Raw genomic sequence first — 14,051 nt, forward strand, 5'->3', positions numbered from 1 at the left:
GTTAGGCGATCTGCGGAGGGACAGGATTTAATTAACAGTGCGCTTCTCCCAGCACAATCAGAATCGTATATTTTGATTGGGGGCTTTGACTGGAGCGGTCGGTCGTAACACTAGTCAGTGATTTATATTGGCAACATTACACTACAGAATTTTGCCAGTTCATTCTAGTTTAGATATTTTAATAGGATGAATGTCCGCATCCTTTTCACCAGTCATTTCTAGGCATATAATTGTACCCAAGACATGAAAAATTCTCATAAATATGAAGTCACGTTCATACTTTGCTTCTACCTTGTATTTTGTTTTTGCTGAAGTTCTTATTAAATTGCATCCACTTAATTCCTAAAATAACTCACAATTAAGGGATGTTTAAATAAAATTAAGAAAACAAACAGGATAGATTATTATCATCTTGAATGTAAATGTAGGTTTGTATCAGCTAATACAAAGTTAATCCAATGACTGTCTTTACCTGTTGCCTCAGTCTTGCTGGTTGATGTTATCAAGTGTGTGCTCTGTAATGTAGGTCCCAGAGAGAAAAACATTGGCTGAGCAGCAGTGCTAGTGTTAACTGTAAGGAAAAATCAGATAAATACAGGTACAAAGTAACTAAAAACTGCAAACATTAACAAATAGTGAGTGGAGACAGAGAACTTGAACAAGGATCCGTATTGCTAAATCTCTCTGGAATCAGCATTGTTGAATCATTGGGCTGACCTTCGATACCTGCCCAAATTGCTGTTGCACATTCTGAGCGAAAGCTTTATCTTAGTATTATAATTTGTACTAATTATATTGAAATTTATTAATATTCTCACTGGGATCATGCCTTGTGCTCAGCTTGTCAATGTAAAATTGGCAAAGAGGGAAGGGAACATCCTTGGTTGTTTAGAAAATTTGGCTATTTGCTTCTGTGTCATCGCCCTATTTGCAGGGCTAAAAACAGCAATATGAGAAAAATGAAGGCACATCCCTTAGAAGTGCATTCCCAATGTAAATAGTGCCCAGAACCCTGGAAAACATGTCTAAAAAGTAGGTGGACTGCTGATTCACAATGTGATCAGATAGGAAGTCTAACAATCAAACGTAAATGAAGCCGAGGAGTTAAAATACCCTGGGCCTGAAATTTCTGACAGTGGCCGGGATTTTGTCAGGGTGGTAGTGGCCCTGTCCACAGGCCGGAAAGCTGGGGACAAACCCGTCCCATTTCTGGAAGCCCTGGCCGTATTTTATGTACATCAGGCAACTAATGAGCTGCCGTTGAGGCTCCCATCCCTTTGAGGAATGAGAGCCCGCCTCCAATAGTTGCCGCAGATCTTCACTTCCAGCAGGGCCACTGGGAGCAGTGGCCACTGCTGGGACTGCACCCAGCCTGGAGAAGCAGCATGAACAACATCCTCAAACCAAGCTAAGTGGGGTCGGGATCGCCAGGGCCAGTCAGGCAGGCTCTGACGGGGAGTAGGAGGGAAAGGGAGGTGTTGCCCTGGGGGTGGCCATTGCAGCCAGTGGGGGTCCTCTGTGGCCCACAGAGTGCCCGGCTAGGAGGGCTGCCCCTGAGCCTGCAGGGAGACCATCAGGGCAGTCTCCCCATGTGGCAGAGATCCCAACCGCCCCAGTAAAATGCCAGTGGAGGCGGGAGAGGAGCTTGATTGGCCATTTAGGGGTCTCAATTGGCCTCTGGGTGGGAGGGTCATCTGCCACCTTCCCCACCGCTGGCAAAATGCCATGATGACAGGAAGACAATGGGCATGCAAACCCCGCACCCAACCCCGCCACCCCCCCACCCTCCCTATCGAATGCCTTCTACATCAACAGTTTAACTTAGCATCCTTCTTCTCGATAGTTACATCAGCACTTTTCTTTCACAAGCCATGTTCATGCTGGCATTCCTCACTACATCCTCCCCAATACCACCTCCCTCCCACCCAAACCAGTTGATGCTGCCACTTACCATTCCTACTCATTCTCAATTAGCTCTGACATTCCATTTCCTTCCCCACCCAAAAGCACCACTCCAGATTTCCCCTCCCCCAACTTCCCAGCTTCTCCCTCTTTCCACCTGACGCACCAGTCCCACCTTCTGCAATTTCCCTCTCCCTTTGCCATCTATTTCTCCTAACCCTCTCATCTTCATTACCCTCCATTTCTCTTTTCAATGTCATCCATTGAACTTCCTTTCACAGGCATCCATTCGCTGTTTACGCTCCAATCCATGCGCTGTAATAATGCTGTCTCTCTCTCAGCCATGGTGGGAAAAGACCCTTAATAGGCCACATAAGGGCCTCAATTGGCCAATGGGTGGGAAGGCCATCATCGGGCCTATCCTGCCCCTGATAAGATCGCTTGGCAATGAGGAGGCAGCAGGCCCTCCGCCGCACCACCCGTTGCGATTCTCCATGCCCCCCTCCTCTGGCCCCACCTCAGGAGTGCCCATAAAATCCAGCCCTCCATTATTTCCAGCTCAAACACGACAGAAGGATAGCGATGAGGAAGGGATGGATTTTCTTTTACCTTTTCTTGGAATAATCAAGGACCAGAGAACATTTGCTGGAACACCTGAAGTTAAATTTGAGGATGTTTGAGTAGTTTAGAAAGATTGCTCCATGTGCACGTGTCACATTCCTGCACAGCTCAGTGGGTCAGCGTACAGTACATAGAGTGGAAGCAATCCTTGTTTTTGCACCACAGGAGATATGAACTGTGAGCAAATGTGAGTTTAGACTGAATGATGAATGTAGTTGAAAGGAAAAAATGGCACAAAAAATGTATTTGTACTCAATGGGGGAATTCAATCCTGATAAAGAGTACTGGAGTAATTATGAACGAAGGGATGGAAGCAAATAAAATAGGCAATGAAGATAAAGTTAATGTCTGTCTCACCATAATGGGGCCAGATGCCTTTGATGTAGGGCTGAATTCTATAGGCCCACTGCCGGAATCAGCAACAGGTGAAAAAAATGGAGGCCCGCACACCCAGGCTGCACGCCAAAGAGTCGCCACGATTCAAAGCGCAGAGGCTCATATAAACAGCCGGGACGGGACGCGCCCCCCGATCACATGGAGGGGGCAGCTCGTCCATCACTGGCAATGGTGTCAGCTGCCTGTGCGCAGGCACTGACACCACTTTTAAAGGGCTACCAGCCCTCCGGGATTTTTTAAGAAAGCAGTAAACATTACTTAGAAAATTAAAACCAATATTTTTGCACTTCTCCCACCATCCACCCGTCCCCACCCCGCATAACCACAATATTAAATGCTTGCCCTCTCCAGCCCATAACACTTTCCTTTTTCAAATGACCTTCCCCACCTCAAAGTGCGTCAACTATAAACTTTACCCCTTCCCACCATCCCCTCCACCAATGAGAAGACTTTATCGCTGCTCCACCCCCACCCCACACAGAAAAACTGTCCTGCACCCCTCTCCCAACCAGTGTCGCGCCTCGATTCCCCGGATGGAGATTGGAAGGTACCGGAGTGCCGGCTAGCGGCATGAAGATCACAACTGGACCGGAGGTGGGCTTACAATTAAGTCAGGTATGTAGATTTATTTAAACATGTAAATCATGGTCCCATTACCAAGTGGTGGGGGGACGGCCACGAGGCCTCTCTGCCTCCATGGAAATCAGGCCAGGCCCTGCTGGTGTCGAGGTCCGCGATGAACCTCATCCGGGCAATCTTCATGCCCCCCCCGCCACAGATCCCGACGTCAAGGGTGTCTATAAAATCCAGCCCATAGTGTCTGACCAGTGTTGGCTGACAGACCTTATACACCAAAATAAATGAGATTCTGGACTCCTATTATGGTAAGACTAAGAATGAAATTGCATTGAGAGCTGCATTCCTTCAAAGGAACCAGTTGACAGGTGTGTCTGTAGCGGATTAACATTCTTGAGTTAAAGAAACTCTCCCATCACTGTGGGTACGGCACAAACTTAGAGATAAATCATAGAGACAATTTCATAGGGGGTTTGAAGAACAATAAAATCCAGGCCAAGCTTTGAGTAAAGGAAATAAGCTGACATGAAGGGAGGTCTGCGATGAAGCCATGGTCGTGGAAATGGCAGAGATAGTTACAAATTTCAAGGAAGCTCTTTTTGTAAGCCTACAGGTGAGGTCCCCAGGATTTCAGTGGGATTCAGGCCACTGCAGCCAAGTATGCAGTCTCAGTCAGAAGTTGCTCTGTTACCATTGCCAATAGTAGCCACAAGCTATCTCAATGTCTCCATTTCCAGTCAAAGCGCTATGCCTGTGGGAAAGTCTGTCATATCCGATGCCTTGCAGGAGTAGAAGAAACAGTAATTCTCCAAGTTGCAGTCAAGCTCCAGGTCGCAGTAAATTATCAGGCCGTGGTCAAGCACCAAGTTGGGGCCAAGTGTCAGTTCGCAGTCAAGCACCAAGTCGTTGTTGGGGTAGATCAAAAACAAATTTGGGAGCCTTGAATTCCTCAAATGCACAAATGATAGATATGGAAACAATAGTTGATGTTATGAAGTAGGGAGATTAAGAGTTGTACATATCTGACAGCCATAAAAACAACACATGTAAGATGAGCAAAATAGGGCTGAAGATGTAATTCCAGCACCCACGTAGAAATGAAAGTATAATTTCACAACTTACTTTCATCATTGATACAGCAGCAGCAGTGACTGTTATCTCAGAAGGAGAGTATAAAAGATTCCTCAGTCACATTCCCTTATATAAAACTGATGTGAAACTGACTACTTATTACAATAACAGTATTCCAGTGGCAGGTCAAGTTAGTGTTAGGGTGGAATATGATGATGCATCCTGTTACTTGCCATTGGTAGTAGTTGAAAGGAACAAAGTCTCCCTGATGGGAAGGAATTGGCTTAAGAAGATGCGGTTAAACTAGTATGAGTAGGAATCAGTAAGAATATGTCTGACATGGAGACAGTGCTAAGAAAGTACAAAGTGTTTTTTGAGCAAGGAGGACCAAATGATAAATTAGGTATCACAAGTCTAAAGTCAAGGTAAAGGACAATGTGCAGCTGACATTTTGCAAGGCTAAGCCAGTGCCTTATGCCCAGTTAGAAGTAATACGTGAAGAATTACATTAATTAGAAAGATCGGGGTCAATTAAGGTGAAGAGAAGTGAATGAGCTGCACCCATTGTAGTAGGTAATAAAACAGACCGGTCCATTCAGATTTGTGGTGATTACAAGCAAACAGTAAATAAGGTGGTCAAAAATGATACTTGCCCACTGCCTACCAGTGAAGATTTGTTTTCTAATTTAGCCAAAGAGAAGGTGTTCAGTAAGATAGATCTGTCAAATGCATACTTGCAATTAGAAATATCTGATAAGAGTAAGGAATTGCTTACCATTCATACACACAAAGGATGGTACCAGTACGAAAGGTTACCATTTGGAGTGTCTACAGCTCCCACAGTTTTCTAGAACATCATGGATCAGGTACTAAGTGGGATGAAGGAATTGTGCTTAGATAACATTCTAATTAGCAGTAAGAGACAGGAAGAGTACATTGTAAGGTTGAACAAAGTCCTAGATCGACTTCAAGAGTATGGCATCAAAGCAAAAAAAGCACATGTTGCTTCATGGTGTCAAGAGTAACATACCTGGGTCACCAAATAGATGGTGAAAGTAGGAGAATGCAAAGCAGGAGAAGGTTGAACGGATTTTGAAAGCAAAGGAAGAAGAGAACAAAGAAGAGCTTAGAACATTCATAGGGATTGTTGTGTATTATTCTAAGTTCATCCCTGACTTGTCTAAAACTTTCGCCCCACTGTATAAACTTCTCAAAACTGGAATCACTTGGGAGTGGTCTATTGAGTGCCAGAAAGCATTTGAAGAAGTGAAAAAAGTACAGATGAGTGATGCTGTTTCAGCCCACTGTGATTCCAAGAAATGGTCTAGTAAGCCACTCAGTTGTGTCAAACTGCTACAAAGTCTAAGAAAAGGAATGAAACCAGACAGAAGACCTGGCATTGATCTAGGCACTGGAAATGACAATGGCAACCCCAGCCCTGTCAACCCTGCAGAGTCCTCCTTACTAACATCTGGGGGCTTGTGCCAAAGTTGGGAGAGCTGTCCCACAGACTCGTCAGGCAACAGCCTGACATAGTCATACTCATGGAATGATACAAAGAACAAACAAAGAACAACAGCACAGGAACAGGCCATTCGGCCCTCCAAGCCTGCGCCAATCTTGATGCCTGCCTAAACTAACACCTTCTGCACTTCCGGGGCCTATATCCCTCTATTCCCTTCCTATTCATATATTTGTCAAGATGTCTCTTAAATGTCGCTATCGTATCTGCTTCCACCACCTCCCCTGGCAGCAAGTTCCAGGCACTCACCACCCTCTGTGTAAAAAACTTGCCTCGCACATCCCCTCTAAACTTTGCCCCTCACACCTTAAACCTATGTCCCCTAGTAACTGACTCTTCCACCCTGGGAAAAAGCTTCTGACTATCCACTCTGTCCATGCCGCTCATAACTTTGTAAACCTCTATCATGTCGCCCCTCCACCTCCTTCGTTCCAGTGAAAACAATCCAAGTTTTTCCAACCTCTCCTCATAGCTAATGCCCTCCAGACCAGGCAACATCCTGGTAAACCTCCTCTGTACCCTCTCCAAAGCCTCCACGTCCTTCTGGTAGTGTGGCGACCAGAATTGTACGCAATATTCTAAGTGTGGCCTAATTAAGGTTCTGTACAGCTGCAACATGACTTGCCAATTTTTATACTCTATGCCCCGACCGATGAAGGCAAGCATGCCGTATGCCTTCTTGACTACCTTATCCACCTGCGTTGCCACTTTCAGTGACCTGTGGACCTGTACGCCCAGATCTCTCTGCCTGTCAATACTCCTAAGGGTTCTGCCATTTACTGTAGACCTCCCACCTGCATTAAACCTTCCAAAATGCATTACCTCACATTTGTCCGGATTAAACTCCATCTGCCATTTCTCCGCTGTCCACCATCTACAAGGCACAAGTCAGGAGTGTGATGGAATACTCTCCACTTACCTGGATGGGTGCAGCTCCAACAATACTCAAGAAGCTCGTCACCATCCAGGACAAAGCAGGCCCCTTGATCGGCACCCCAACCACAACCTTCAACATTCACTCCCTTCATCACTGACACACAGTGGCAACAGTGTGTACCATCTACAAGATGCACTGCAGCAACTCAGCAAGTCTCCTTCGACAGCACCTTCCAAACCCACGACCTCTACCACCTAGAAGGATAAGGGCAACAGATGCATGGGAACACCACCACCTTGCAAGTTCCCCTCCAAGCCACACACCATCCTGACTTGGAACTATATCATTGTTCCTTCACTGTCACTGGATCAAAATTCTGGAACTCCCTTCTTAACAGCACTGTGGGTGTACTTACAGCCCAAGGACTGCAGCAGTTCAAGAAGGCAGCTCATTACCACCTTCTCAAGGGCAATTAGGGATGGGCAATAAATGTTGGCCTAGCCAGTGACACCCACATCCCATGAACGAATTTTAAAAAACTGTTTAAATGTGTGATGCCTCACCACAAGTGTTAGGTGTGGTGTTATCTCCCATAATGGAAGATGGTGTGGAGAGGCCAGTGGCCTATGCCACACATACATTAAGGAAGTTAGAGCAAAATTACTTTCAATCTGAGAAAGAGGTGTTAGCCTTCATATATGGTGTTGTAAAGTTCCACAAGTATCTGTACGATAGGATATTCAAGTTGTTACCTGACCACCAAGCCCTTGCAATCATATTTGGTTTAAACAAGGGGGTAACATCCTCGCAGCAGCACAGCTTCAGAGGTGGCTTTAATTTTGATGGCCCTTCAGTACGATATTAAATATCATTAAGTTAGCAGATCATGCTAATGCAGGTGTTCTTGCAATATTTCCTGTGAAGGCTGATTCATTGTTAGCCACTGAGTTACTTATGACTTATTTTACATACACAAATTACATGCCAGTGTCTGTCAGAGAAGTTAGTGAAGCAACATGCAGGGTTGTGGTGCTCAGTAAAGTACTAAATTATGTTGTGAATGGTTGGCCTAAATAGTGTGATGATGAGAAACTGCAGGAATATTGCACACGAAGAAATGAACTGAGTCCAGATCAGGCTGTCTCTTTTGGGGTTTAACAGTCATTATTTTGCCAAGATTTAGAGAGAGATTGTTGGAGGAACTACATCAATAGCACACAGGGATGATAAGCATGAAAGCAGTAGGAAGAAGCTATCTTTGGTATCCAGAGATATTGAAGAATTGGTGAAAAGTTGTGAAGTTTGTCTCAGAATGAGAAATGATCCACCCAAAATTCCTTTCAATCCATGGTCAAACACAAGGAAATCATGGCAATGTGTACGTGTCAATTTCTTTGAAGGGAAAGGGAAGGGAAAGAGTACTTTGTTTTGGTCAATAGATATCTTCTTTCCTTCTTTGGCCTCCTTGTCTCGAGAGACAATGGGTAAGCGCCTGGAGGTGGTCAGTGGTGTGTGGAGCAGCGCCTGGAGTGGCTATAAAGGCCAATTCTAGAGTGACAGACTCTTCCACAGGTGCTGCAGAAAAATTTGTTTGACGGGGCTGTTACACAGTTGGCTCTTTCCTTGCGCCTCTGTCTTTTTTCCTGCCAACTGCTAAGTCTCTTCGACTCGCCACACTTTAGCCCCACCTTTATGGCTGCCCGCCAGTATATAGATATAGCAAGTGCATAAATGTTGAGTCTATGCCCAATACCACAAGTGCCAAAGCTGTTGAGTTTCTGAGAAGTTGGTTTGCAATTTATGGGTTGCCAGAGGTGTTGGTTTCAGACAATGGCCCACAGTTTATCTCAGAAGAGTTCGAAATATTTCTGAATAAGAATGGAGTGAAACACACTCTGCTACCACCATCTCACCCAGCATTGAATGGTGCTGCAGAAAGGAGGGTGCAGATTGTGAAGAGATCTTTGCAAAAGCATTTTCTAGATGACAAGCTAGACAGTAATTCCCATGTTTCTCTTCAACATTGGCTCGACAATTTTCTGTTCTCTTTCAGAATAACCCCACAGTCTACAACCTTATGAATTAGTGTTTAAAGAGAGGTTAAGTATTATTTTTTACTATTTTATTTTGTCAAACAATAGGCCGTTAGACTAAATGGTATGTTGAAATACTTGAAGTAGTGTAGTTAGATATTGTGCATGTGCAAATGGTACACAAAACACACAATACATATACAGTGTTATTTCAGGAAAGAAGTTGTTGTTTTCATTATTGTCAAATGATGATTTTTGTTATACACATCTTGGTGTTGAGGTAGAAGAATTTTTTTATATGTATTGGTTGTACTGGATATATTGGCTGAGATTACAGGAAAAACAAAAATGCAACCCAACCTGTTAAATTGCACGTATTGTTGAGATTGATTGAGTCATATTGTATTGTGAGGTAATTTTTATTTGAGGGGGAGGGAGTGTAATATATGATAAGAGCTGATCATATTGTAATACTGCCCTTTCTGTTGGGAGGAGTGATGAATAAAGGGGGAGATAACATGGCTGATTAAGTAGGCTCTCCATGTGAGTTGTTTCCAGTCCAAACATGACGGATCCCTACAGTGGAGGAATAAAAGAAGTTCACACAGTAGTAGGTGAGCACATGTTGTGAGCTGGCATGTAGCATTGGAAGAAGTTGCAGATGTAGGGTGGAGAGAAAGAGGTTGAGACTGATTTTATATGTGAGAAATTTGAGGTCAACACATTGGGGAATTGGGAGCCACTAGAGGGCAGTGATCTTTTATCTTCATCAATTCCATTCCAATTTGCACCAACATAACTGGAACATTTCCTGCAAAGGCCTCTTATTCTGTGATTACATTGTCACCTGCAGCACACCTCAAAATTTCACCCTTGGCCCTTTCCTGTTCATTTTATATATGCTGCCTTTCAAATCCATGGCCTGACAGTCCTGCATTCAATTCAAGTGTTTCTCACCATCCTGGAATAGCCAGGGACAATTTTGTGAAATTTCTGTCTTTGTTATAACAATGTCCAAATTCACTCTGTAATTGTCATCTAATATACAGACGCAACAAACACATACATTTACAAGTAACATTGATTGTTTACCCTGTATGTAAGTACAATCTAGATCTGTGGGACTGCAATATTTTAATGCAGCAACAAGTTTTACCTATTGTTTCATTCTTCTCTGGGGTTGTCATTTCAGATGTAAAGTTTTCAGTTCCTGTAGATGGTATAATGCTTGAAATGTCTGTCACTGAAGAACTACTTGATACTGCAAATGAAAAGTATTTGCAATTATGATCATCACAAGAGCTAGAAGCACTTACTAGCAAATAATAAGGTAATAATTGTTTTTCTTTCAATTTGTATTTTTGAGGCAAAGTTGACTACTCAGTAAGGTGTTTCAATAAAATAAAATATTTCAATTTATGCCCAATGTTAGCATCAAGCAGGATCCTGCATCAAGATTAAAGGGGTTAATCTATGATCCTGTGTTCCTGGCAGGGAGTATGCTTGCAGGGAGTGTTGGCCAGAGACAGGCCTGCAGCATTGTACTTTCAAATTTCTGACCCATGCTCCCTGAAAACATAGCTCCCCATTGGGAACACAGGACTGCCAAATTACTGTTTACTTGCACAGTAAAGCTTCTTGTAATTTGTTTCGACAAAATCCTTGAAGCCCTATGTCAGCACCAGAATGAGTCTTTCATTTTCCACGGCAGCCAACCTAAGATATTAAAACTCTGCACTTCAAAACGACTGTTACACTACTTAATAATAGCTTTATAATATAATGTTTATTCCATTATTTCATACACTGGAACCATCTTAAGGTAAATTCTTATTTGCCTTAAAAATAATTAAAAGCCAATCTGTGCAATAAAACTCTTCCAGATTTAGAAATATTGGGGCTAAATTCGATTGGGGATCGCAAGACGTGATTAACTCAAGCCCATGGACTGCAAAGCAGGCAGTACACCAATTTTGTTCCGCCAGCTGTTCTGCATGATTTCATCATCAAGCCAGTAACCATGGTGTTGATTGGTTGGATGCCTCAGAGGGGGGCCTGCACTGTTTAAAGCTAGCCTGCACCTCTCAAAAGGGAGGTGTATTGTGGCTGCAGCAAGTGCTGGGAGTCCTGTGGGAGCTGAATCTGACCTGGGAAAGACAGAGGAATAGCAGAACATAGGAGAGAACACGAGCTCCAAGGTTTTCGGATGCTGCTCTGGAGGTCTTGGTGGAGGAGATGTCCTTAATCTTTAGGGGGACAGGAGTTTCTCCAGACACAAGTTCAAAAGGTACTGTGAGCCGAAAGCTGTGAAGGTTAATCCCAGGGGTCAAGCCCCGAGGGCCCTGATGCAATGCTGCAACAAGTTCAATGATTACACGAGTGGTCAGGGTCAGTTAACAGCTTCAAATCCTACCACTAGCCTCAGACACTGCTCAATTCACCACATCCCCATCACTCACCCACCAGCAATCTCTATTAACATAGAAACAAAGAAAATAGGAGTAGGAGTAGGCCATTCGACCCTTCGAGCCTGCTTTGGCATTCATTATGATCATGGTTGATCATCCAACTCAGTAACCTGTTCCCGCTTTCCCACCATATCCTTTGATCCCTTTCACCCCAAGAGCTATATCTAACTCCTTCTTGAATACATACAATGTTTTGGCCTCAACTGCTTTCTGTGGTAACGAATTCCACAGGCTCACCACTCTCTGGGAACATCCTTCCTGCATCTACCCTGCCAAGTCCTGTTAGAATTTTATAGGTTTCTATGAGATTCCCCCCTCACTCTTCTGAACTCCAGCGAATATAAATCCTAATTAACTCAATCTCTCCTCATACGTCAGTCCCCACATCCCAGGAATCAGTCAGGTAAACCTTCGCTGCCATCCCTCGATAGCAAGAACATCCTTACTCAGATAAGGAGACCAAAACTGCACACAATATTCCAGGTGTGGCCTCACCAAGGCCCTGCATAGTTGCAGCAAGACATCCCTGCTCCTGTACTTGAATCCTCTCACTATGAAGGCCAACATTCCATTTGCCTTTTTTATCGCCTGTTGCACCTGCACGCTTACCTTCAGCGACTTGTGTACGAGAACACCCAGGTCCCGTTGCATATTCCCCTCTCTCAGTTTATAGCCGTTCAGATAATAGCTGCCTTCCTGTTTTTGCTACCAAAGTGGATAATATCACATTTATCCACATTATACTGCATCTGCCATGCATTTGCCCACTCACTCAACTTGTCCAAATCACCCTGAAGCCTCTCTGCATCCTCCTCACAACTCACCTTCCCACCCAGTTTTGTGTCATCTGCAAATTTGGAGATATTACATTTAGTTCCCTCATCTAAATCATTAATATATATTGTGAATAGCTGGGGTCCGAGCACCGATCCCTGCAGTACCCCACTAGTCATTGCCTGTCATTCGGAAAAAGACCCGATTATTCCTACTCTTTGTTTCCTGTCTGCCAACCAATTTTCTATCCATCGCAATACACTACCCCCAATCCCATGTGCTTTAATTCTACACGCTAATCTCTTATGTAGGACTTTGTCGAAAGCCTTCTGAAAGTCCAAATAAACCACATCAACTAGCTGTCCCTCATCAACTCTACTAGTTACATCCTCGAAGAATTCTAGTAGATTTGTCAAGCATGATTTCCCTTTTGTAAATCTATGCTGACTCTGCCCGATTCTACCACTGTTCTCCAAGTGCTGTGCTATAAAATCTTTGATAATGGACTCTAGAATTTTCCCCACTACCGATGTCAGGCTGACTGGTCTATAATTCCCTGTTTTCTCTCTACCTCCCTTTTTAAATAGTGGGGTTACATTAGCTACCCTCCAATCTGTAGGAACTGTTCCAGAGTCTATAGAATCTTGGAAGATGACCACCAATGCATTTCTAGGGCCACTTCCTTAAGTACTGTGGGATGTAGATTATCAGGCCCTGGGGATTTATCAGCCTTCATTCCCATCAATTTCCCCAACACTATTTCTCTACTAATACTGATTTCCTTCAGTTCCTCTCTCTCACTAAACCCTGTGTTCCCCAACATTTCTGGTATGATATTTGTGTCCTCCTTTCTGAAAGAACCAAAGTATGCATTTAGTTGGTCAGCCGTTTCTTTGTTCCCCATAGTAAATTCCCCTGTTTCTGACTTTAAGGGACCTACATTTGTCTTCACCAATCTTTTTCTCTTCACACACTTATAGAAATTTTTACAGTCAGTTTTTATGTTCCCCGCAAGCTTACTCTCTTACTCTATTTTCCCCTTCTTAATCAACCCCTTGGTCCTCCTTTGCTGAATTCTAAACTTCTCCCAATCCTCAGGTCTATTGATTTTTCTGGCAAATTTGTATGCCTCTTCCTTGGATCTAATGCTATCTCTAATTTCCCTTGTAAGCCATGGTTTGGCTGTAAGACACATATAAGATTCTAACAGGACTTGACAGGGTAGATGCAGGAAGGGTGTTCCCGATGGTGGGGGAGTCCAGAACCAGGGGTCACAGTCTCAAGATACGGGGTAAACCTTTCAGGACTGAGATGAGCAGGAATTTCTTCACCCAGTGAGTGGTGAACCTGTGGAATTCGCTGCCACAGAAAGCAGTTGAGGCCAAAACATTGTATGTTTTCAAGAAGGAATTAGATATAGCTCTTGGGGCGAAAGGGATCAAAGGGTATGGGGCGAAAGTGGGAACATGTTACTGAGTTGGATGATCAGCCATGATCATAATGAATGGCGGAGCAGGCTCGAAGGACCGAATGGCCTACTCCTGCTCCTATTTTCTATGTTGCTATGTTTACCGTTCCCATTTTACTTTTGTGCCAGACAGGAATAAACAATTGTTGCAGTTCATCCATGCACTCTTTGAATGTTTACCATTGCCTATCCACCGTCATCCCTTTAAATAACGTTTCCCAATCCATTATAGCCAACTTGCGCCTCATAACTTCGTAGTTTCCTTTATTAAGATTCAGGACCCCAGTCTCAGAATCAACTACTCAGGAATCATACCCAGAATTCACATGGTACACTTCACCCT

At 43.9% G+C, this 14,051-nt stretch overlaps 1 protein-coding gene across 2 annotated transcripts in view; it reads right to left on the bottom strand.

The window, feature by feature from the left end:
• Positions 1–14,051, bottom strand: part of LOC137375608 (endothelial cell-specific chemotaxis regulator-like) — a 110,814-nt gene that overhangs the window by 16,889 nt on the left and 79,874 nt on the right. For both annotated transcript variants that reach the window (XM_068042979.1, XM_068042978.1), the window contains exons 4-5: positions 10,155–10,259; positions 473–571 (exon numbers count right to left, since the gene is read on the bottom strand). In XM_068042979.1, the coding sequence (XP_067899080.1) occupies positions 473–571; positions 10,155–10,259 (204 nt within the window). The remainder of the gene's footprint in view (positions 1–472; positions 572–10,154; positions 10,260–14,051) is intronic.

The sequence above is a fragment of the Heterodontus francisci genome, chromosome 12 (assembly GCF_036365525.1).
Source record: "Heterodontus francisci isolate sHetFra1 chromosome 12, sHetFra1.hap1, whole genome shotgun sequence".
Lineage (NCBI taxonomy): Eukaryota > Metazoa > Chordata > Chondrichthyes > Heterodontiformes > Heterodontidae > Heterodontus > Heterodontus francisci.